This window comes from Marmota monax, unplaced genomic scaffold (assembly GCF_021218885.2).
Source record: "Marmota monax isolate L192 unplaced genomic scaffold, Marmota_monax_Labrador192_F-V1.1 WCK01_AAM20220418_F8-fsc00077, whole genome shotgun sequence".
Classification (NCBI taxonomy): domain Eukaryota; kingdom Metazoa; phylum Chordata; class Mammalia; order Rodentia; family Sciuridae; genus Marmota; species Marmota monax.
The window spans coordinates 350,578-377,132 of record NW_026694610.1 but is presented as its reverse complement, the minus strand read 5'-3'; the positions used below and the strand labels follow the sequence as shown (position 1 = coordinate 377,132).

Below are 26,555 nucleotides of genomic sequence, written 5' to 3'. Positions count from 1 at the left end.
GCACAATTGCTTCATCACCTGCCGGTTTTCACTGCATGTATTCAGGGTCCCATGTGGACGCTGGTGGCACACTGAGAACAGGATGGCTTGAGCAGGATTTACTATAAACTATTTACAGTTGGGCTGTTCCCTAACTTGGAAGCAACTGGCTGGAGCCATTAGTGTCTCACATAGCCTCAGCCCCTGGGCTATCCGGACACCTGTCCCTGTGGTAATTCCAAAAGAGGGCTTCATGGTATCTCTAGGATGTTCTTCCAGTTGTCACCTCCACATTCTGCAAGTTTTGAGGGACTCGATGGATCTTGCCAGGTTTTCAGAGAGCAGCTAGGACTCCTATTCCTGCTACCTGTGGTCCTTAGGTGCTCTGGGGCCTGAAACACGGAAAATGGCAGTTGACCAGTCAAATTGTTGGAAATAATACAGTTTTCCTGGTTATCTGCAGGGCACACATTCCAGGACTCCTAGGGATACCCCTGAACCAGTGATAGTACCAAACTCTGCATCTTCAGTGTTTTCATATACTGTGTATACATATCTGTTATTGCAGGGTGACTAGCACCCCACCAGGGTTAAGTTCCTTCTCAGAAGATGTGAACCGCCTGAGAAATGAAAAGTCTGAAACAATTAGTAAGAAATAGAGACAGAGCCAGAAATCAGATAGAAAGGGGAGCTCCTGATAGGTCCTCCAGTCCTGATAGGAGTTGGAAATGGACAACTTAAAAATGGCCCTGATTCTTTATTTAAGGGGGAGTAAGTACATCAAAGGCAGGGGTAAGGTTTCAGTGGGAGGAGTCTTGGCTTGGTGCTTGCTTGGTGCTTGCTTCTCCGCGTGGCAGAGGCCTTGCAGTAAACAGGTTGATTGGCATTTTGGCAAGCCACATCCATCTCCAAGAAGCTGTGTGGCTCCAGCAGGTCACCCCATCTCCCTTGCTGTGTTGAACTTGCGATGGAGCTAGGTCAGAAGCCAAATGAACCAAGTGTTCTGCTGGGATTTCCCCATACCAGACTTTCCTGCCTAATGGCTTCAACAGTGTTTTAGTTCACACACAGTTCACATATGGGTCATGGGTGGCCTCTGGTAACCCATGAGAAACTTTAATTTGTATATTAAAACTTGTAAGACATTGACACCAGCAATAATGGAACAGAACAACTGTAACACAAACCATAATCAAAGGTAAAGAATAGAGTTACCTTAGATTAGGTATAGAGGGAAGTGAAGGGAGGGGAGGGGAGGAGACATGGGCATAGGAAGGATAGTACAATGAAACAGATATCATTACTGTATGTATAGTGACTACATGACCAATGTGATTCTACAACATGTACACTCAGAAAAATGAGAAATTATATCCCATCTATGTATGATATATCAAAGTGCATAAATGCATTCTACTGTCATGTATAACTAATTAAAACATATAAAAATTTTTAAAAGGTATTTAAAACATAAATTATTTATTTCTGGGATTTTCCCTTTCATGTCTTCATACCGTGGTTGACTGTGGGTGACTAAAACTCAGGGATGAGAAACTGCACATAAGGGGGACTACTGTGGGCACTTTGCTCATGGGCAGTGTCCACTGCATCACAGGTGCCACCTGCCCAGTGCATGTCAGGATGGATGACAGAGAGAGCAGGGAATGTGAGTGGCTGCTGCAGGCAGCCTGGGATTCACAGCCCAATGGGTATGAGAGAGAGTGGGCATGGTGCCATGGACAAGACTACCCCGAAGATTCCTAGACTCTCCTGTGACACCCAAACCACAGTCATCCATGAATACTCATATTACGCAGGTCTTACATGACAACTTTTATTCATTAATATCTGCTTACCTTTAAATGGTAGGTGGCTTCTGAATTGTACTGTTGAGCACTTCTGCTCCTATAACTGGTTTAATTTTTGTGACATGTGAGTATTTTATTTAATGGGGAAAGTTCAAGCTTTGGGAAATATTTAAAATAATACTTTCATAAAGAGAACATCTGGCAATGTGCACCTCACCCTCCGAATCATTTGCTTTTAAAAGCATGAGCTGCGATTTCCTCCCACGGTGGCCCCTGTGCTCCTCAGATGGTGTGTATGTGAGGAGGATGGGACAGAGGGATAGGAGAGAGGTGGAAATGAACTGCTCAATGGGTTCCAGGTTCTTTACTCTGAGCATTTACCTTTGCTTTCCCCTTGATTTTGAGCAGAAATTATGTCCTCCTGAATTGATCTGAACTCTGACTTTGATATTTGTTTATACCAGGAACTATTCAAAATTTTAAGTAGAGATTTGGGGGAGGTACGAATTGATGTGTTTGCCAAAATTAAAAGGTAGCAGGAGGTAGTGCTAAAGGAACATGAGCAAGCCCTGTGCTTTACAGGTCTTTGCTACTGTGTCAGATGGACTCACCCCTAAGAGGTTTGATCACTTTGGGGTAATTTATTGGTGTGGTTTACCCTATTTCCTGCCTTTATTTTTTTTGCATTTATCTCTAAAATACTAATTTAAAAAAAGAGAGAGTGTGGGCAGTGAAAATTGATGCTCTAGCTTACTGTGTTTCTAGCTTTTGATGAAATCCAGGTGGCTGGACAGAGGTAAAAATTGGATTACAATGATTTGTTTCATGCTGCTCTGCTGAGTCAGTTTGCAGAAGAAAAGTGAAATTTAATGCTTCCCCTGACTAATACATTTATTATAAAATTAAGACCAGATTAGCCTTTTTGAGGTCATCCAGGCTCACTCTTCATGCCCTCAGATTGTCCTGTGATCAAAGTGCCTGATGAATCAGTGAAACTCAGTGGCCTGTAATTTACAGCCCTCTTCTAAGGCAGGAAGAACTGGAAATTATGTTGAACAATGAAACACTGACTGTCTCCTGATAGAATGTGCTAACTTTTCCTGGGTTGAATTTTAACAAGGGGGAATAGGGAAGAATGGAAATGCTCCTCTACAGAAAAATAATTTAAATTCAGCTCCTTTGAAATTGTGGTATTTGTTCTCTTCCTAATCAGAGTCTGTTTTTCATATTTAACTCCTGTTTTTCTTCTTTACCCTTCTTTTAAAAATTATTTATTGGTCTTTTTAAAAATGTATTGGCTATTTTTAGTTATACAAAACATTAGGATTCGTTTTGACACAATTATAATAAAGAAACATGGTATATAATTTGTTCCAATTCAGTCTCTGAGACTTCTCCTTTCCCTCCTGTCTTCCCCACTCCTGTTCCCTTCCCTTGAGTCTACTGATCTTTCTGCTATTTACTTAGAGTGTGTTTTTAAAATTAGTGCCTTGTGGATATGCATAAAGGTGAGATTCACTGTGGTATAGTCATATATGCACATAGGAAAGTTAGGTCAGATTCATTCCACTGTATCCAAAAATCTAAAATCAGCATACTACAATAATGCAGCCACATCAATGTTTACAGCAGCACAATTCACAATAGTCAAGCTATGTAACCAGTTGAGGTGTCCTTCAACAAATGATAGATAAAGAAAATGTTTATACACACACACACACACACACACACACAGTGGAGTATTACTCACCATAAGAAGGATGAATCATGGCATTTGCTGATAAATGGATAGAATTGGAAACCATCGTGCTAAGAGAAATAAGCCAGACCTAGGACATCAAAGGTTGAATGAATGCTTTATCCTTTTTATCAACCTTTGCTTGTTTTGAGTGAATTAAAGAAACTGACTGATCAGTTATCCATTGCCACTAAGCCTCACACAACAATAAGTTTTCATGGCTGTTACATCTGGGGTCACTGGCTCTGGGCTGGGGCTGACCAGCTTCAGGCTGTGTAGGCTGGCCTCAGCTGGAGCAACTGAGAGGACTCTGCTCCACTCCCTTCATCGCTCATTCTCCTGGCTTCATTAGGGCACAGAAATGCTCTCTTCATGTCAAAGGTAGAAACACAGAGCAAGCAGAAACACACCAGGGCTCTGGAGGCCCAGCCTCCTAAGAGGCACACTATCAATTGTGCCTTATTCACAGGCAAAAAAAAAAAAAAAAAAGAAAAGTTTAATGAGATGGGGGCATGTGTGTTCTTCCTCTGTTGAGGGGGCTCCAACGTCATCTGACAAGAAATGAGGATCCAAGGTGGGGGAAAAATGGGAGCCTTTAATGACACCATCTACCACGATGGGCTCTAAGAGACCTCTTGTTGTTAAAGTAAATAAAATCTCCCTTCTTGGTAATTTATCTTTTTCAGGATACCTGGACCTATGGCTCTCTTTGCCATCTTTCAGAAAACATTCCTCTTGGCATTGCTGTCCTGGAGAACTTACCAGAGTGAAGGTAAGACGTGGAAAGAACAGTAAGGAAACAGGTCACTTAGAAAAGATGAGGTCACTGGTGTTTTGGAGAAAAGCAGTTTTCCCCCCACCTTTAGGAATTACCTGCAGATGATATGTAGTTCACAAGAAGTGATGTGTCGGTATCTCAAAGCAACAGTTGCCTTGGTCTTCCTTCCTCTTCCTGTGGCTCATTGCAATGCCTTAATCCTAACTTCCTGATCAATGCCTTGGTCACTAGCACAGTTGTGACCAGACCCAATCTGGGTGAAGTTCATGATCAATGTATTTACCAAGGCCATTGCCAAAGTAGTTCCTTCTCACCTTACTGGGCACGGAAATGGAGTGTGCCAGACCAGTACTGGCTTCTGAGTCAGAACATGCTGTGGTCCTTCAGCCATATTTATTCAGAAGCTGTCAGCTCTGTAAAATATAGGTGAAAGCAACAAAATTTCATGAATCAAAGGAACCCAGTCAAATCTCTGCAAGATATTAAACTTCGTGCTGAAAAGCTGTTTATAGATAAAGAAATAAAATTTGTCCATTTACTACTTGCCAATAGAGGGTATTTTGAGATAAATCGATTTTGTAAATCAGGTCAAGAAAAATTCAACACTTCTCAAAAGTTTACGGACTTTGAACTTGTTTAAAAGGAGATTGACTTGAGAGAGTTTCTGTTGGTTCCTAAATTTCCATAGCCTTCATCCCTATTTTCCGAGACTTTACATTTCCTCTTCCTCTGTTTATTCTGTGCTGGCTTTGTAACAGAGAGTACAGCTCTCTCCTCTTAGGAATCACCCACCCAATTCCTGTCCGTGGATCCTGGAAAATGATACTTCTAAGGAATGTGCACAGAATTTCTCATCATTTCTTAAAACTTCCAAATAAAAAGCTGTTTGGGAAAAGGAGATTTTGTTCTGATAATAAATAGCTCCGTTCTCTGCCTGATGTGCTTCAGATCTCATTTGTTTTCAGTCCACGACACAAGGGGAGATACTACTTCTTATGACTTCTTAAAAATAATTATCTGTTGATTTCTCCTGTGATCTGGGCTATGAGGTGGCAAGAGGATTTCTCATTTGGAGCACCTTGACCTCTCTCTCGAGAGCAGGCTGAGATTTGCCAGCTGAGTGGGGAGCCTGCCCAGTGAGAATGCTTTGTCCTCCGTGCTCCTGATTCTGAGACAGTCCCACCACCCCAACTCCAGGCTTTCCAGGCCACCCCCGCCATCAGCCCCAGGTTTTTGGCACAGCTTTTTTCTCTAGAGAAGTCTCACTACCTGATTCACTATTCACTATTGACGCTGGGCCTTCGGCTCAGACCCTCTGCTCTCAGAGCAGGCCCTGCTGCCCACTCTTCCAGCTTCTTTTGTTAGATCAGTCCTGCATTTCCCTATATTCCTACTGGTCAGGCTTCGCTTCTACTGCCCGCTCGTCTGCCAAGCAGGACTTCTTTGGTCGGCTGGTCTGGTCTTTGTCCTCACCTATATGGTTTGGATTTCTTGTTTTGATTTCTGCGACATTTGCCCAAGCACCTACTAAACCTTCACTCAAATGAGTGGGGTTCCCACTCAACCATCCAGGTGCAGGTCTGAGAATCTCCTTCAGATAACCTGGCCAAGCTACCCGCAGTGAGACAGCACAAAGACTCTCTTCAGTTAAGCCTGGGCACATGTTTCCATCCACCAGAGGTTATGACTGCAGCATTTTGGTGTATTTTCCTCCACTTCTGTGTCTATATTCCGTAGAGATGCACATATGTAGTTTATAAAATAAAAGTTACATATATTAACATGTATGTATATATATATATATATATATATATATATATACATACATATATATATATATATATATATATATATATATATATATATCTTGGGGGTGTTTTGGTTAGTTACACAATGAATACAGCTTGGGTGAGTGCTTCACTTTGATACTAAATTGCCATCTAGAAATAACACCCTACTTCAGTGCTACATGGCATCCCACCTTGTGAATGGACTGCAGCTTCTTTCCTCAAGCAGTTCCAGGCCAGCCAGGGAAACAGTGGGAAAGCAGGAGGAGAATCAAGTCCAGGTCTGATTCACAAGTCTGGCTCCATTCCAGTGTGATGCAATGGGAGCCGGAGCTGGGAACCAGGAGCCCTGGGTCTGGCCTGGTGTTTGACCTTGGCAAAGTCACTTCCTGATTTTTAACCTCACCTCCCTCATCTGAAGAACCAATAGGATTGGATTTAATAATTTTTATGGTTCTTTTAGCTCTCAGACTTTACCTGGCATTTTATTGCTTTTGACCAAATTATTTCCGATTGACGTTACCGAACAACCCGAGTACTGCTGGTTGCCTAATTTAAATTATGAAGCTTTCCGTATGTCAAAAGCAACATGTCAGAATTTTCTAGAGCCTTTGGAAATAAAGTCTGTAATGGTAATTGACCCACTCATTCTGCAACCAATCACAGAATGTCTATACTGGTATGGTATTAGTCTCTGTTTTCCTGAGCTGAGTAAGTCTTAGTCACACCCTAATTTATGTCATAGCCTACTGAAGACAAACACAGAGGGTAGCCTATGATGACATGCTGTTATCAGTGCTCCAAACAAGGGGTGTGAAAAACCATGGCACAATGATGTATTCTGAAGTACCATTATAACAGAGCAAACCTGGTGTTTTAAAACAATATTTATTTTCAAATATAACATATTATGTGATTATTAAACTAATACATATTTCCAAAGAACATTTGCCAAAACATTTGAAGAAATGTGCAAAGAAGAAAATTAAAATCACTCAACCTCATCATTTAGAAATAATGACTGTTAACATTTTAGTTTTACTTTCCTTTGTAAGTTAAAAAATAACTTATCTATTTTTTTAAAAAAATTCAAGATGGGGTGCCTAATCCAATTTTTTTAGAAGTATATTTGTATTAGTCCATTTCTGTTGATAAAAGAAAATACCTGAGACTGGGTACTTTTTTAAGAAAAGAGGTTTAATTAGTTTACAGTTTGGAAGCTAAAAAGTCCAAGATCAGGAAGACCCATGATGTAGGTGTGGAGAGAGAGAGATTATATAGTATGACAGAAAACCAAAGAGATTCAGGGAAAAGGCTCACACCTTCTCCCACAAGGCCACACCTCTTCAAGGTTTCACCACTTCTTAACATTACCAACCTGGATATCAAGCTTTCAATACAAGACCCTTTGCTGGACATCCTCAAACCATAGCAGTATGGAAAAGTTTGAGAAAAACATGATTTAAACTTGGTGACAGAGTGAGAATGGAGTTGGTGGGATTATAGGGAAGGGGCTCAACTTCTATAGTATTTCAACATTTTATCATGATTATGTGTATTTAACATTTTTGAGGTTATATTCATATAACATAAAATTAACCATTTAATAATTAACGTGAGTAAATTATTGACATTTAATATATTCACAATATTATATAAACATAACATTTAGTTTCAACACAAATCCGTTGCCTCAAAAGGAAACCCTATGAAACAGTTACTGATTCCTCTCTCCCCAGCCCTTGGAAACTACCAGTCTTCTTTCTTCTCTATGGATTTACATATTTTGGATATTGCATATAAGTGGAATCATACAATCTGAAACCTTTTGTGACTGGCTTCCTACACTTAGCATGTTTTTTGAATTTCATCTAATTTGTAGCATTATTCATTTTCCTTCCTATGGATGAGAGTCCTTTGTATGGACACGATCCAGTTTATTCATTCATCCATCCACTGATGCACCTTTGATTTATTTCTACCTTTTGGCTGTTATTAATGATGCTACTACAAACATCCACAGGCAAGTATTTGTTTGAATCCCTACTTTTAATTCTTTGGAATATAGTCCTAAGATTGGAATTGCTGAATCATGCTATAATTCTCTTTTAATTTTCTGAAGAGCTGGCAAAAAGCTTTCCCATAATGATGAGCCATTTTACATTCCCATCAGCAATGTACAAGGGTTGCAAGTTTCTCCATATTTTCTGCCAACAATTGTTATTTCCACTTTCTTCTTCTTCTTCAAACCATTCTGTGGGTGTGAAATGGTATTTCCCTGTGGTTTTGATTTACCTTGCCTTCATGACTAATGATGTTGAGCATATTTTCATGAGCTTGTTGGCAATTTGTATATCTTCTTTGGAGAACTGACCATTCATGTCTTATGCCCACTTTTAAACTGAGTTCTTAATCTTTTTGTTGCTGATTTCTAAGGGTTGTTTATATTATGTAGATGCTAGAACCTAAGCAAATATGTTATTTGCAATTATTTTCTCCCATGTGTAAGTCACCCCTTTACTTTCTTGATAATGCCCTTTGATGCACATTTTTTTTTAATTTTAAGGTAGGTCAATTTGTATGCTTTTCTTCTGTTGTTCGTGCTTTTAATATCACATCTAGGACTCACTGCCAAATCCAAGATTGTGGAGTCCACCTTGAGCACTCCCACCCTCCCCATCTCCTCACCTTTACAAAATGTCCCAAGGGATGGGTTACTTTCTGTGAAAGTAGCTGTTGATGGCTAATGTCCTTCGTTTTATGGTTATTCTTCTTAATTTTACTTCCCTAGAATCTCTTGTCTGGAGTTTTCTTCCACATTCTGAAGGTAATTCCTTGTCTGGATCTGAAGCTTTGTGCCAAGTGGACCAGTCAATGAAGGAGCTTCCTTCTTGTCTCAGCTCCTCAGCTTATCTGGCTCCATCCAGAGCCCCATCCTGTCGTCTGTTTCCTGAGTGTGGGAGTGTGGCAGGACATTGGTGGAGCCATGAAGTATCCCTCTCAGACATTCCAAACCATGAGACCTTTGATTGGACAAATTTTCCTGTCTTGACTGTTGGGGGACAGTAGAGCAAAGGGCAGCACAGGTGCAGCATTAAACTGATCACCGTTTAAATTCCATATAAATTTTTTGAAGTTGTTTAACCTCATGGAGCTTCAGTTTTCTTAGTATTGTCAGCTGGATGCAGGGGCACATGCCAGTAATCAGAGTGACCTGGGAGGCTGAGGCAAGAGGATCTCAAGTTCAAGGCCAGCCTGCATGACTTAGCAAAACCCTGTCTCAAAAATAAATAAATAAAAAGTGCTGGAGGTGTAATTCAGCAGTAGAGCCCTCCTGGGTTCAATTACCAGTACCTCAAAACAAAAACAAAATTTAAAAAAAGTTCCTGCCTTACAGTTTTACAGTATTACATGAGACCACATAATATAAAGCAGTAGCGCTGTGCCTGGCAAATAGTACATGTTCAATTGTGTTATTATGTTTCCTTTCCAGTTTTTTTTTTAAAAAAAACATATCACAAAAATTTGGGGACCCTCTTCAGTATTGGAGATAGTGTCCATTTTTGTTGTACAAAGAGACACTCTCCTCAGTTTTTTTTTTAAGGGAGCAGATGCTGAGAATTAAACTCAGAGCCTTCCTCATGCTGAGCACATATTCAACCACTGAGCTATCCCCTCCCCAGTCCCTCTCTTGCCTTTTAAACTACATGCCAGAGCGTTTCATTTCACTAGAGCAAATTCTTAAGGTTCTAGAAAAATGAATGCCTAGCAGGTGGTACCTGTTATACCATCGGTGATCAGACACCAGCTGATTTTGTCAAGTCTTTATCTTTTCAATTCCTTCCCACCATTCCCAGCTTACCTCAGATCCTTTCAGTCCAACAACTGAAATAGTTGAACCAGCAACACACAATTCTTTTCAAATCTATATGGCATGCCCTCCTCCTGAGTGGAAAGCCATGTTTTGCTGCTCTAAGAATGAGCAGCAACTTAACTCACTCAGGGCTCATCTTCTCTCTGCTACCAGAGTGGTCACTGCCAGTGGTGCCAATAATGGTTTAAAGACAGTCAGTTTGAGAACTATTGGGCCGCTTCCCAAGGTTAATGACCTCCACAAATCTGTTCAAATGTGAATTTTTTTTTAATTCTATGCTGGGGATCAAACCCAGGGCCTCACAAATAGTAGGCAAGCACTATACCACTAGGTTATATCCCCAAGCCTGAATTTCCTATTTTTTTTACAAACTCTATCATACCACCAACTACCCTAAACTATAGTGTCTAATCCTTCATGTGAATTTGTCTTTTCTTTCCACCTAAGTTCTTCCTGCAAGCTAGGAACCTTATCATAAGTATTTTGTTTCATACCAAGTGCCTCATATACTGCTGGTCTCATCCAAAGAGTTCAGTAAATTCTTTCTAGAGGGCTTTTAAATTCAATACACCAAAATGCAAGGGTCCATGTCTAGAGATAGGCTATGCATCCACTTTATAGCTTTTTTGTAAACATTTTAATTCTGGAAATATGAAGTTTATAGCAACATATTCTCTTTCTTTATTTAGCCCTGTTATGAATTTCAAACCAATTAGATTGTCCAATTTAGATTCTCTTGTTTTGTCTGTTTATTAGTTTATTAACTTGCTGTGTACAGCTAAGCAAGTTATTTCATTCATCGAAATCTTAATTTCTTCCTCTGCTAAGTGGTTTCTAAATTTCTTCCCAACTTTTCAAGGTACCTGATTCTAGGTTGCCCAAGTGAGGAATATTTTTCTAGACCAAACAATGGTGATATGGAACAGTTTAACTATCTATGATTATTCACCATGCTGCTATTAAATGTCATTTTGTACCTTTCTTTGTACTTTCAGTCTTGGCTGAATATTTATCATTGACTCCTGAATCACTTAAAGTCTTCCCCAATTCTGCATGTCAGTGTTTGCAGTTACAATGGAATGTCCACGGAATTCCTTATCATCAGGAATTGAAAATGGTATTTCAGATGGAGATCAGTAGAATTAGACCATCCAATGTCATCTGGGTGGTAAGTATTTTTCTTGGGGGCTCAATATTTTTAATATCCTTCCATGATTTATCTTTATAACATCTACAAAGTCTGCAAACACATTAACAGCTCCAAACAGTTTTTCTAAACAGTTGCATTTCTGTGTTTTTGGTTCAGAGAATATCCAGGACAAAGTAACAATGGCCACTTTGGTTTGATGGGATGTTTTATAAAAACAGATTATTTTCCCAGTTCTGTTCTTTCCCGTAAGAAGGCTATTAGGCCCATTCTTGTGAGTACTAGATTCCTAAGATCCATGAAGATCATTCATCTTTCTTCCCTTTTTTCTTCTTTGTCCACCACAGATTTTCATGAATGTTTTATTTTGGTAACATTTTTCTTGCCAGTGTGGCTTCCTGTCACTTTCATTGCTTATACCATGTTGAAATGCAAAGAAAAGTAAGTAGCAGTGCTTCATGTTCGAGCCAGCAAAGAGGTTCTCTATGGGCCAAGTTGGAAAATAACTTAGTGTTTTTTGTCTCCTTCCCTGTGGGTTTTCTACCAAAAAATTAAGTTAAGAAAATCTTAATTTCACTCCTTTTCTCTTTGGATTATTTGGAGTAGATTTTCATTCAACGTGGTTCAAATTAGGGTCATGTCTGTTGTGCCTGACACTTCTAGTGCTTTGGGACACACTACCATTTCTGCTCTGGGAAACCTTAATAACAGAAGGGTCTGCTATTATCATGGAAGGTTTAAGGACAGTGGGATGTTCTCTTGTTGAAGGAACCTGAGATTTTCCCTGGAAGCACAAGACTGCTTGGGACCTTCCTTAGCCCAGTAGAGGTCCACCTTCTCTCAGGCAGAGGAAACCTTGGGTGCAGGGATCCAGGATGTTAGTTCCTTTAGTAAAGCCCAGAGGTTACCATGTTCCAAGGCTTCAGCTGCTTTCTTTCTCCATTGTTGTATTTGACATCCAAGCAAGTACCCTGTGATAAGTAAAATCCACATAGGACTCATACCAGGTCTATAACCGACCACTCCAAAGTCAATTTCCTCCAATGGGAGTTGTTTAGTGTGCTGATTTTAAACAGTGGTAATGCTGTGTAGCTGTCCACTTCCACCATCAGCTCGCCTTCCCACCACTCCCCTCACATTCAAGTCTGTTTTTTTTTTGTGTGTGTGTGGTTTTAATGCGTAAACTGGTTGTTGATTTGGGCTGGAAAAACATTGAACAAGGGTCTTATTTAGGCTAAGAATGGTCCAAGAAAAAGAAATGTGGGGGGAGTCCTGGAGGGATTTTAAAAAACTATCCCTTATTGCTGTTAACAATAGTAACATTGACCCTGAAGCAAGTGTATCTTATGCTGTACTTTTCTAAAGGACAGTTCCTATCTGTTGTCATGTCAGTTGTAGTGTTGGCGGACCGGATCCCCCCTTTTCCCCCACAGCAGTTTTTCATGTCTGTTTTCACATTAGATCCATGCAGTAGTCTCTTTGCAAGGTAGAGCAGCTTGTGGAACCAACTTCTCTAACTTATTAGGATTCAAGATCTTTAAGACAAGATTTTCCTTGTCTGTTGTGTTGTTTTCACAACACCCAGCCCAGCCTGATGACCACAGAGGAGAAAGTCACAGTCCAGAGAGATTTGCTGTGTTCCTCAAGGTGACAGAGACAGGGTGGTGTCATCATGTGTCTACCCAACAGGGAGCACAGCCACATCCCCGGGCCATCAGTGGATAACAGAATAACAGATGTTGCCATGAGAAGCCTTTGTCTGACTCTCTCATGCCTCAAGTTGAGGTAAGACGTAGGATTCTTCCCCAGTTACAGAAGAGGAAGAAAGCCCACCGAGCCAGAGAGGCTGCTTCCATATGGACAGTATTCTCCTCCCCTTAGGGCAGATTCCACAACACAGGCCTGACAGAGCACCCTCACTCATGCTGAGAGGAGCACTGTTTCAGATCACTGTGTTCCCAAATGAGACAGAAGAAAGGCATCTTGATCCAGGTGCCTAGAGCAGGACCAGGGCCACCTCCTGGACAGTGCTGGCCATGCAGAGCCCTGCTGGCAGACTCACTACATCACCCTGCCCTGGGCCAATGTTCTGCCCTTCCCTTCCAGCCAGTTGCCATGTGATTTTGTCAACAGCAAGAATAGGCAGAGTGACAGACAGCTTAAGCTTGGAAGGAGGCCCAGAGTGTGAGTCAGGGATAGAGCGCATGCTTCAGCAATGAATCAGGGACCTCAGTGAGACTTCTGTGTCAATGTGTGTCTACCCATTACTAATGGCACCCAGTGCCAAATTAAACTTGCCCCTTCAATGAATAAAAGTCACCCAAAGGCAGTTCATTATACCCAGTCTGCCCAGTTGTCCAGTCTGGTCTTGAACTTGTGATCCTCCTGCCTCAGCCTCCCAAGTCACTGGGAATTCACACATGCATCACCACATCCAGCCATCATATTTTTTACAAATCACTGCATTGGAGCTGGGGATATAGGTCAGTGGTGGAATGCTTGCCTGGCATGTGTTTGATTCTCAGAACTGTGTTTGATTCCCAGCACTGCATATAAATAAATCAAATAAAGGTTCATTGACAATTAAAAAAAATCACTGAATTTCTGTATCCAAGGATTGTTTTATCCTTTACTTACAAGTCTGTAAAGACCACAAAGCACAAGTTGAGATGACAAACAATCCACACAAAGTCTCTTGGAGAAACACAACACTGCAAATTAATGATGTAACTAAATCACTCATTACACAGTATTTATAAACTCTGGGTCCAGGTAGAGCATTGTGCAAGGTGGGGCATACCGGTGCTGAGCATGCCAGCAGAGAAAAGGGGATGCACATACAAATAGACTGTTCTAAATGTGGGGTGTGCGTGCAGGTCATTGACAGGCACTGTGGGATTGGGGTTGACCTCCTGCAACTTGGAGGTAGGGTTGTTTGAGCCAAAATATGAAAGAGATCTGGAAGTAATTTGGTGGGGAATGTGGAGAAAGACTCTCTGGGAAAATCTGATGAGTGGGATCAGAGGCCTTAAAGTGGGGTGGTGGCTGGAGAACTGCCAGGCCTGGATTCAGGGTGCTGTGTGGGAGCTCTGACCATGTGGGGACAGGCCAGGACAGGTGGGACTGGGGCCTCACTGCACAGAGCCATGGGAGACACTCAGGTTTTGCTTCTTATCCAAGAGCAATAAAAATAAGGGCAGTGGCAAGATCTGATTTGAGTTTTTTAAAAGCCCGCTCAGCCGCACAGTGGAGAACAATTAGGAGAACAGGAGAAGCAGGAGAAGTAGCTGGGAGGAGTGGGCTTCAGGGTTGGGCCAGGGACAAGAGAAGGGGCTGAATTTGAGGGAGTTGCAGGAGGTAAAATCCAGTCTGTGACTTGTTGACATTTAAAGGACTATTGCTATCATTAACATAATTCTTTAAAGTTCTTTTCTTTCTTTCTTTTTCTCTCTTTCTTCCTGTATTTGCTTTTATATTAAACATGTGTCTTATGATCTAAGAATAAAATCATTCAATAAAGTGAAATAAGCACTTAAAAAATCACAGTTTGTTACAGAGTAAAAAAGAAGTATACAATTCAGTGCCACTGAGTGGGCCAGGGTGTCCTGATTCCAGAAAAAGTCCCAGAGAAAGATTCCAGAGAAAGATTCCAGAGAAAGTCCCAGCTGCTGCCTCCAGGTGGTATGTGAAATGCAGGTCACCCCAGCCTGTCCATTGAGACTTATTTTCCCTTAGATATGTGGGTGCAGATGCAGATTCAGGTTCCCCAAGGAAGTGCAAAGTATGTATTGCTTCTATTCCCAGCTGTGGGAGCAGAAAGCAGAAGTCATAAGAGAGGTACACTGAGAAGAATGAGTGCTGAAAGCTATGGGGGACACAAACAATAAGGAAGCATAGTCCCTGCTGTTTCAGGACCATCCTAGAGTCACAAATCAATACCAAGACCCAAACACAATTTTCTTGAGAGCTTCAAGGAAGTGGAGGTTGGAGGAATTAAGAAGAAAGAGCAAGAAAGGTATAACCCAATAGTAGAATGCTTGCTTAGCATGAGCAAGGCTCTGGGCTCCATACCCAGTACCACTGGAAAAAGAAAATCCCATCAAGGAGATAGGGCATGACCTGGAAGTCAAGAATGACACTGATTCTTAATGCAGAGGGAAGTAGGGTAAACTAATCCAGAAACACTGCATGAACAAAGAGCAAACACCGAGTTGTCAAGGAACAAATCATATCCCAGATATGTTGGAATATGGTTCCAGAGAGAAGATTCTTGAGACAGAGAGAGAGAGAGAGAGAGAGAGAGAGATTATTGGTGGATCCGGTTTGTAGACGACCTTGAATGGCAGGATAAGATGTAATGGAGCCATTGGAGCTGTTGAACTTGAGAACAGAGACACCAATGTCTTGGAAAGATTAAGACCAAGGGCTGTGCCAAAAGACCAAGTTACAGTTCAACCTGGACAAGCTTCTCAAAGAACAGTGTAAGACATTCTATGTGATTGACATCTCTAGGAACAAAGATTCTGACAGATGAAGTTCATCTTGGGGTTATTGGTCCACACATCCACCATATCTGAAAGACAGAGAAAATCAAGGGTGACATGGAGAGGTATCTGTTGACTTCTGGAGACAATGAAACTTCTAGGGTGCCATGAAGGACTGTTCTTTCTACTGAGATTTGGCCAATATAATCTAATCCTGGTTAAAAATGAATACTTAAAAACAACTCAATGACAAAAAAATGACTCAATTCTCTAGTTTTCGGGAATCTTCTTTGCAGGTTCTCTAACTGGCTCTAAGAACACCTTCTGTTGCTAATCTTCTCCCCAAGACTTGAGTTATCTCTGTTTCCTCTCCACTTGCTTCTCATGGTCCCCTGGAGTTGGAAAGCCATAGGGATTGAGAGCTGAGTTTTCAAGAGGCAGGAGGCCAGTTTCCCACTGCTGAAGCATCAGGGTCAGGGAGATTTACGGGTTGGGGACAGACTTCATTTGTACATGTGGTGGAGTTGTAATGGGGTATAAGCTTGTGCTTTGGGGTAAGTCAGGTTGAGCTCCTTTTCAGAACAGGATGGCTATATGATTCCAAATATTTCCTTTACTTTCAGGGAAATTATAGCACTACAGTGAAGCGGGACCAAGTTCTGCACTGGAGATGGGAATCCGAACTCCCTTTGGAATGTGCAACACATTTTGTAAGAATACAGAGTATGGTAGATGATGCCAAGTTCCCCAAACTGAGTATCTGGAGCAACTGGAGCTCATGGGAGGAAGTTCATGGTAAGAAGTGAGGTGGTTTTTGAGCTGGGCATAGTGGCACATGCCTGTAATCCCAGAGGCTTGGGAGGCTCAGGCAGGGGGATCATGAGTTCAAAGTCAGCTTCAGCAATGGTAGGCAGTAAGCAACTCAGTGAGACCCAAAATACAAAATAGGGCTAGGGAAATGGCTCAGTTGTCAAGTGCCCCTGATTCAATCCCTGGTACCAAAAAAATAAAAATAAAAAATAAAGCTAAAGCAACATCAACAAAAACCTCAGATATCTGTCTCTCCACAGCAAACTTTACAACCTTGCTTTTAGTTCTAATATAAGCCAATCTTCCCACCCCGTTGTTTTAAGGTAGCAAGAATAGCATGAAGTAAGATGCAGATACACTCGACTCTGGGCCTCCCACACGGCTGCTCTCTATAGAGCTATTATGTTCACTTAAAAATGGCAATAATAGAGGAGTTGGCAGTGGCACTGGTAATGTGCCATCTTTGGCAATAAAGGCAACAATGGTGGTTTTAGTGTGACAATAGGAGCCATGGTGAAAGCATTGCCTTATATGAACCAAAGGATATTGGTTTGGTGTAGAAATTTAGACTTCTATTTTCCCCAGGAAATGAAAATAGCTAAAGCCATCTTCTGAGGGTGAGGTAGGAGGGGTTTGTCTCAAGTTCTAAATGAGATTCTAACCAAGCTTTTTTGTCTTGCAGTTCAAGATTATCCTGGACCAAGTACATTGTTAGTATTTCCTAAAAATAAACTGGTAGAAGAAGGCTCCAGTATCACTATCTGTTATATTTCTGGGATTAATCACAATAACATAACCTGCCACTTGCATAATGAACTGATTCATGGAGAACAACTTGATCCAAAGGCTTCTGCATTCAAGTTGAATAATGTTTCTTTTTTTAAGAGATCAGGGACAAATTTCTTTTGTAAAGTGAACCAAACAGACATTCAAAATGGCACCACTTTCTTTGTGTCAAGTAAGTGTACAAATTTTGTTTCCCCCTCTTCTCATTTTCTGTGGAGTGTACTGACTCTCCTTTACCAGAAGACAAGTAAACATTCCCGTGAATGATCTTAGTTTCCTTTTGTTTCCCAAGTCTTCTAGGAGAGATTCTGAAAATGGAATTCCAAAGCAATGTTTCCAGGATTGCCTGTTGTTTCCTTGCCCATATAAACAATTTTATTCCTAGAAACTGACAGGCCTAAAAGAGAGAAAGCTCAGGTCATGACCTGGACTTCTAAGGAAATAGCCGACTCTGCCTCAGCTGGAGTGGAATCAGTTATCTCAGGACCATGGAGGGAGGAGGGGGCTGCACATCATCTGACCACAGCAACACAGTCAGGGTGGTGGCCCAGAAGATGTGTGTCCAAATCGTGCCCTGGCTGGGCCTGTGCTCTTGGCCAAGTTTTCTAGCCTTTCTGAGCCAGTATGGGGGTGATGGTGGTTGGGGGTTTATGACCATGGGCAGTGCCAGGCCTCATCACCCTGGTGGCATATACCAAAATTTCAACAAATAGTGGCCATTCTTATTCTAAATTGTGGGGAAAGTTGATTCTGTGGGCTATATCAGTAGAGTGGGGACATGTTGACATTTCTGCAGGTCTCTGTGTGCCCACTCGGGGCCTCCTGTGCTTTGTCTTAAGTGCCTCATTTCCTTGTACTGTAGGACAATATCTGTGACAGCTCTCTTCCTCCTTCTATTGTCAAAGTGGATAATTCCAGTGTCTTGGGATTATCTGTGTGCCTTAATGTGGACACTGGGAACAGTAGTGGCTCCAGCATCCAAGAGGTGCTTTGCCATTTCTTGGGACTCTCAGCTCCCAGCTGTTGAGTTTATCCAGGTCACAGAGTCTGACTTTCTAGCATCTTCTGGGCTTTCTATAAGTCACATCACCCAAAATGAAACACCAAACAGGCACTAGGGACACATCCTCTCAAATGGACATGGTGCCAACCTCTTACATAACACTGACCACCCATTCCCATGATACCCCAGAAAATCACAGAAGAGGGGCTTCGGAATGATGAGGTGCCTGTGATGTGACTTTATTGGGCTATTGATATGTGGACTTCCACTCTTGAGTTTTCTTCATTGTTCTGAGTAACCCTATGGCTTCAGATCCCGACCAGAGCTTTCCATTTAATCTGTCTTTCAATAAAAGTGTTTAATTAGGTCTTTCATCTGTTTATTTTCTTTGTTCGGGTAGAAGTACTTGAGGAACCCAAGAACTTTTCTTGTGAAACTCAGGACTTCGAGACCTTGAAATGTATTTGGTATCCTGGGGTGGACACTGGCTTGGATTGGAATATACAACATTCCCAAAGCTACACTTTATTTGAATCGTAAGTTAGCTCTAGTTGTATTGACAGATTCTTCCTTGTTTGTGATGTAGGTGACAACAAGCTACATTTAGATGTTGTATACAAAAATGTTAGAAAGTTGATACAAATGTTTCCAATTACCTGCCAGAGTCAGGAGGAAATCTTTAAGTGATCACAGGTGTATCATACTCTCTACCTGAGGGGTTTCTTTTTCTTCAAAAATATGTACTGTAGAAATAAGAAAAATAGTTCATACTATATCTTTATGTGAAAGTAATCCCATCTGATGATCTGTCTCTAACTCATTTTCCAACTTTTTAAGACTGCTTAAATTTAATTGATTGAGTTGCGCATGGTAGTGCACACCTATAACCCCAGCTACTCTGGAAGCCCAGGCAAGAGGATAAAAAAATAAAAAGGGCAGGGAATGTAGCTCAGTGGTAGAGCATCCCTGGCTTAAATCACCAGTAGCACACACAAAAAGCTGATTGATGTTCTCCCCTCTGAATGAATCAGCAATTCATTAATACATTTAATCAAATATAGCAAATACATAGAAACGGTGTTTTCATTACTGGTATCTTAGTGATGGATCAATGCCAATATGTGGAATATTGTTTTAAAGTCACTCCCAAGGGACAGGGAGAGACATCTGCTTTGACAAAGGAGTAAACCCTTTAATTGTTGTTTTGTTTTGTTTTGAAGATTTTCTGGGAAAAAACAAAGTTGCAAACACAAAGACTCGTGCGATTGGAAAATAACTCAAGATTCACAAGAAATGTATAATTTCACACTCACAGCAGCAAATAACTTAAGGAAGAGAAGTGTTAATATTATTTTTAACCTGAGTCATCGAGGTGAGAATAGATTTGTTACAGCAACTGTGGCCACCAACATACCTGACTGTACGATCGAGTAAATGTGATGTAGGATTTTTGCCTAATACACAGCCTAAGTGAAAGTTATAATTTATACCCGCTGTTCATGCCACACTTACCCTTGAAGATGCATGCACCCCTATTAATTGTTTATTTGGATAATGTTTTAAGCACCTAGTAGCTTACTAACCAACTTAAAAACCAGGACTCTGACATAAACTTATTTCATGATCTATTTCACTGCCTCCCTACTGGTCTCCTTCCACCAAGATTATTTTTTGTTTAAATTGTGTATAGGTGTGTTTGTGTGTATTCTTATTTTTTATTTAATTCTAAAAATAATTCAATTTTGTTTGGTTTTAATGTGTATGAAGGATGTCAATCTGTGTGTAAGAATCTAGTAACTGCTTTTTATAGAATATTAAATGGCTAAGATTTGCTCATATTGTTGAGTGTTCCTAGTCCATCCATTTACTACAATATAGCATTTCATGTAAATATACGATATTTTATTCACTTATTTCTTTGGATGGATTTCAAGTTGTCTCCAGGTTTTTACTTTTGAGTACCATTTTAGTTAATGAGCATTTAACACACGTGTTTTAGTATACATATGCAAATGTTTTTCTTGAGTAATGTACCTGAGGATAGAATTGGCAGAGGTATAGAGTATCTGAATGTTCACCTTATATGAGATAATATCAAATTATTTCCAAAGAAATTGTCCCAATGGAACCATCTTAGGGATGCACATATCTCTTCACATTGGTTATTCTTGCTTTTCATTTTTGCCAACTGAATGGGTATAAAATAGTAGTGATGATGGTTTCAATCTACACATTCGTAGGGCTGAGTATCTCTTCCTATGTTTTGAACACATCTGCTTTCTCTTTTATAAAAATATTTATTCATGCTGTTTGTTACTTTTCTATACATTGTTTATGCTTTAATTGACAAATTATCTGTATATTCTTGATGCTGATGCTTTTTGTTCCTATATATTACTAATATCTTCTCCAGTTTGTACCTTTTCATTATCTTATACATGCCTATTGATAGATAAAAGCTCTCAATTTTCACATAATTATCTCAAAATATTTTAAAGAAATCCTTTCCTGTCCTTTGATCAGAAATCTAGTCACCTATAATACTTTACTAAGAATTTTTAAATTGTTTTTTAAATTAAATCCCTGATTTTTTTTCAATTAAATCCACGTGGAACTGATTTTTGTATATTAAATAAGGTAGAGATATAACACTGAATTTCTTAAGTTTCAGATGAGTCTCAACTTAAGGTAAATACCTTCCCTCTTCTTGGCCAAATATATCCTCATGATTCTTGGTGCTGTATTCTTCTATATAAACCTGAGAATTGATACATCAAAGTCTATAAAAACCCTTTCGATTTTTTCATTGGATTTATGATTAACCTACAAATGTAACCTGGATCACTCTCTTTATGTTATTACATCTTCCTATGCATGGAGATGGTATATTTTTACATTTATTTTGGCCTTTGTTAATGTCTGTACATAAGGTTTAAAACATCTTCCCACAAATTGCTTCCTGCATGGTTTTTGTGCTACGACCATGAAAACAATTTCTAAAAACAATTTAAACTGTTTTAAACATTTAATCTCCTCATTTTATTTCCTATAATTTTGATTTTTTTTAAATTGGGAAACCCCTCCATTTAAAAAAAATAGTTGTTTATTTTCTTTAAAATCCAGTAATTTTACTCTACTCTATCTCCCCCATCAAAGCATATAGATATTACATATTAGATCCACCTCTCTTCTAACCTTTACTGAATCTGTTTGGTCTATAAGTAACTATATATTCTTAATGTTCCACCACCAGTTCTTATGCAAATGCTCATTTATTCAGTTTGGTTATTTGAAGTTCATGCTTGTGGAAGCAAGAGTCCAGTGAATTCTTGAATGTCAGTCAAAGTTTGACTCTGGTCTTTGTATTTAAAAGTCAGTTTGAGTGAATACAAAATCCTTTAACTTGCATTTCCTCCCTTGAGTGTCATAAACTGCATTTCTCCATTTTCTCCTGGCATATAGCAATGCAGACAAAGGCCGAATGGTCATGGCAATCTGTTTATTTTCCACTAGAAGCAATGTGATCTTGTTACCTAAATGCCCAAAGGATTTTTTTTTCCTCTTTAAAATTCAGTAATTTTATTATGGTTTGTCTTGATGTTGGCTATTCTAGGTTGATATTTTTGGTAACATGATATGTTCCTTCTGTGTGTAGCTACAAATACTTTGAAAGTATTTGTTGTTTTTTGTTGTTGTTTTGTGTTTGCTAAACTATCTACCATGTTGACAGGCAATAAACGTCAGGCAAAGGTTAAAGGGCAGACCCTAGTCAGTTTGCTTCTTTTGGTTTTCTTTCTCAGAAATTGCTAGTTTCCACTTATTAGGCCTTTTTTTCAATCTTCAATATGTGCCACTTTCTCTTGAATTATTTTTTATCTCTTCGTTTAATTTAGATTATTAAAAGTTGTCTTCTTTTACCTTCTCTCTACTCAAAGGAACGATCGGTTGTGTTCATTTGCTCTTGGGCCTTCTCCCAGTTTAGTTTTCATTTCTAATTCATTTTTAAAATTTTTGTATTTATTTCTTTTTTGAGTTGTCCCTCAGTTATGACTTTTCTAAATCTGAGTTATATTGTTCTTTAATATCTTGCATCACTTTTTCCAAGTCTTTTGGTCTGTTTTGAAATAGTCTGTTATCTCACTGGCTCTTGCATTACCCATGGTTACATCCTCTTTTCCTTACAAGGTGGGGTTTGCCCATGCCCTTGCTATCATTTCTCAATCTGCTAGGAGTTTAAGTATTTGGGCTTTTTTCCCCAAAAAACAAACAAACAAATTTGGCTTTAAAATATTCTTTTAATTGTATCTTTCTTTGCTAATTGAATTTCTTTTTTTCTTTTTTTTTTTTTAGAGAGAGAGAATTTTTTAATATTTATTTTTTAGTTTTTGGTGGACACAACATCTTTATTTTATTTTTATGTGGTGCTGAGGATTGAACCCAGCGCCCTGCACATGCCAGGCAAGCGCGCTACCGCTTGAGCCACATCCCCAGCCCAGCTAATTGAATTTCTGCTTTTATTTTCATTATCTGTTTTCTTTTGCTTCCTTGGATTTATTCTGATGTTCTTTATATTTTCGTAAGTTGGATACTGGTTCACAAATACAATGCTCAAAGACATAAATCTCCATTGAAATATCAATTTTATCATCTAAAATAATACAGTAAATGTTGGCACTGGAATTCCTTTTTTATAATGAGCTATATATGATACTGTCTATAATCCATGAATTATGTGTTTTAAATTTTACTAATAGAAGAATGTTTTTCTCTTCATTATTAATTTCTAACAGATTTCACTGTGATCAGTAAAGCTGTCTATGTAATGCAGGTTCATTGAACTGTTGAGCTTTGTTTTGTGGTCTTATACCTTGCCGTCAGCATATGGTCTGTGGATTGAAGTGTCTGTCACCTGGGATCTTTGTGGAAGTGCAGAATTTCAGGCATCATCTAGCATGCATGCATTGTAATTGTTCTGTGGGTCTATGAGATGCATTAGTTGTGTTGCTCAGATCTTTTATATCCTTGAGTTTTGCTAATCAGTCTACCAATAATTGGGAAGTATTTACAAAAGTTACCCACTGTTTATAGAATCATTTCTCCTTATAGTAACGGTAAATTTTGTCTTAAGAATTTTGTGGATATTATCAAACTTATATTTTAAAATTGCTATACCGTTTGTATGAGACTTCCTATATCTTTAAAAAATATTCATGTTGCTTATTTAAAGTTCTCAGTCTATTTGTTCTAATACCACTTGTCATGGTTTAGATCTGAATGTCCCTAAAAGTCTCATATTTTGAAGGTATGGTCCCCAAAGAAGCAATGATCAGAGGTGAGGCTTTTAGGAAACAAATAGATCATGAGGGCTTTAACCTCCCTCAGTGGATTAATTCACTTGATGGATTAATAATTTGAATGGATCTTTGGGAGGTGGTGGAAACTATAGACAGGTAGAGTGTGTCTGGAGGAAAGAAGTCACTAGGACATGACCTTGGGGACTCTATCTTCTCTCTGGATGCTCACCAACCCCTTTCCCTAGGGTACTCTATCTTCTCTCTGGATGCTCACCAACCCCCTCCTTCCTGGATGTCATGATCTGAACCACTTTTCTCTGCCATGCCCTTCTGCCACGATGTTCTGCCTCACTTCAGGTTCAAAACAATGGAGCCAGCCCACAGTGGACTAAAGCCTCTGTAACCATGAGCCAAAATGGACTTTCATCCCTTACGTTTTTTATATCAGGTATTTTAATCACAGTGATGAAAAGCTGACTAACACCACTGCTACACTGTTGACTGTAGATCAGTTGGTTGTATTCCTGTTGTGCAGATCTCTCATTATTTTGGCATGTGAGCCTGACTTCTCCCACAAGTGGTGTCCAACAACTTGGACTTCTCCTAAAGTGGATGCCATGTTGTGAGGGCATACTTGTCAGGGGAAGATGTAATAGCCTGGGCCAAGTCTTGTGGGCAGGTGATGAGCTGAGGATCAGGAGATAGAGGCCCTCGGAAACCAGAATTAAGCACTCCTCCCTGCACCAGACAGCCCTTCAGCTCAGGGTTTCATGCTCATCCCTCAAGCAGCAGCATCAGGAGGTTAGATGGCAATCCACCAGCCTGGGGGTTCAGGGAAGAGGAGTGGGGAAGAGACTCTGCAGGTCTGTTGGCTCCATGGGTTTCCCTCAGCTGCTTTCAGTGTTCTGCCTCCCCTGACCTTACTACTGGAGATTCCTGCTCCAGTGGTCTGAGTTTCTGCCAGAGTGTGTGGAAGGGAGGGTGTACAGAATTCCTTAGTTTTCTCTGAATCTTCATCCAGTGTTTGGGGGGAGGGAGCCATCATCCTGTCCTGGTTCAGTAATTCATTAGTAGGTCTTCTTTCCTTATCTCCCTTGTCATCTTCTGTCCAACTATTATAGGTTGGCATTTGTGGTGGCCAGACAGGATCTATATTTGATATCATCATACCTGAAGGCTTTCAACTAAGGCAGAATCATCATACCAACAATTTTGCTATGCTCTCTTAACTAGAATAAAAAACTGGCTTTTTATTGAAGATCCCAAATCAGGTTGTCTTTTTAGGTAGAGATGCCCAAATCCTGGTTTTATTCTTACCTCTCTAGTTCCTGCTTCTCTTCAAAGGCTTAGCCTTCTCTGCCAGACACCAATATTTGCAGTACCTCAAGTCTTGCCCATATGCTTTTTCTCTTACCTAGTGGATAATCTGACATGCTTGTGGCTTTAGTAACTTCCTGTATACAGATGAAGTTCTCTGTCATGATCTGAACCAATGTAATTCTGCATATTTGAGTATATTCTTGACACTTCAAACATGCCTTATACCCTAAGTTTAAAAACTGAACTCATGCTATTGCTTCTTTCTCATACTTGGTTCTATTCTAGCATGTTCCATCTCTGTGAATGACGTGGCCTATAATCTGATTTTCTGCAAGTCAATTGTGGAAATCATCTTTGCACTTTTCTTCCTTTGACCACTCACATTTACTCCACCTACAATTACTATTTATTTTTTGCCTAAATATGTTTTACACCTACTCGCTTTTTTCCATCTGTACCATTACTCTTCATCCAGTCCACTACCCTGCTCACTTGAACCACAGCTATGGCTTCCTCCCAGGTCTAGAAGTATCTTAATGTTCTTCACACCTTGGCAAACTGGTCATCTCAAAACCAGATTTGATCATGTCACCCCTGCCTTCCCGCTTCAAACTCAATGAGGAATTTTTCTCATGATAAAGACAACATCACTTACTGTAACCTTGGTGGCCTTACACAGAGCAGCTACTACCTTTTCTTTTCCCTCTGCTATCAATGTGAGGTCATGAGCCTTCTCTCTCTTGCAGGTGTCTCACAATCTCTTCTGATGTAGAATTTTTGTTTTCTTAGGATTTTTTTTTGGTACTGGGGATTGACCTCTGGTGTGCTTTACTGTTGAGTTATATTTCCAGTTCTACTTTTTAAGGGTTTTGCTAAGTTGTTGAGGGTCTCACCAAATTACTGAGGCTGGCCTCAAAGCTTTCTGCTTCAGCCACCCAAGCCACTGGGATTGGAGGTGTATGCCACTACTCCCAGCTTCATTCTACCTTCTGATCTCTTGCCTATCTTGTAGATCAGCTTATTCACTAGGCCACCTTGCAGTACAGAGTGACCAAAACTGAGTAAGCTTCCCTAATAAGCTCAAATGCTAATGTATGTTAAGTGGACCGGTGGTGAGAGTGCATTTGTTTATATAGGAAACCTACAAACAAGTGAAATAATTTTAAGTATTGATAATTCCTATTCAGAAGATAAAATGCAAATAATGGTGTACAGAAGGCCCAAGATGCTGCTTCATCAGCATAGTTGGGGGAAACTTCTCTGAAGGAGTGGAGTCCTGAAGGATGAGCAGGAGGGAGCCGTCCAGGGTAAAAGCATTTTATGCAAAAAAGAACAGGATTTGAAAAGGTTGTGGAATGGAAAAAGCTTGGGGGTGTTTTGAGGAGCAGTGAGGATGTCCTTATGTCTTTAATGAAAAAAACAAGGAGACTGGAGTGGCAGGCAGTTATGGAACAACAGTTATGGAACTGCATGAGACCTTTGGATTGGAAGGTTTTCATCAGGAGAAAGACATGATGGCATTTATGTGTAGAAAAAAAAATCCCTCCCACTGGACCATAAGGATAGGGTGGTGGAAGGAGATGGTTAGGGGCTGTTGCAGTAATGGAGTTGGTGGAAAGAGAGCATCTTTTGAGTACAGTTTAGAATGGAATTGATAGGATTTCTGGAGGGAAATCATGTGGATTAAAAGGGAAAGAGAATTTAGGATGGACTCCTAGGATTTGGGCTTCAACAACCCGGCAAACAA

The 26,555-nt window shown here is 40.0% G+C and overlaps 1 protein-coding gene across 2 annotated transcripts in view; it reads left to right on the top strand.

Moving 5' to 3' along the window:
* Osmr (oncostatin M receptor) overlaps positions 1–26,555 on the top strand; it is a 63,574-nt gene that overhangs the window by 10,594 nt on the left and 26,425 nt on the right. For both annotated transcript variants that reach the window (XM_046422230.2, XM_046422231.2), the window contains exons 2-7: positions 4,212–4,297; positions 10,960–11,132; positions 16,219–16,390; positions 17,088–17,363; positions 18,595–18,730; positions 19,415–19,566. In XM_046422230.2, the coding sequence (XP_046278186.1) occupies positions 4,225–4,297; positions 10,960–11,132; positions 16,219–16,390; positions 17,088–17,363; positions 18,595–18,730; positions 19,415–19,566 (982 nt within the window). In that variant the 5' untranslated portion in view covers positions 4,212–4,224. The remainder of the gene's footprint in view (positions 1–4,211; positions 4,298–10,959; positions 11,133–16,218; positions 16,391–17,087; positions 17,364–18,594; positions 18,731–19,414; positions 19,567–26,555) is intronic.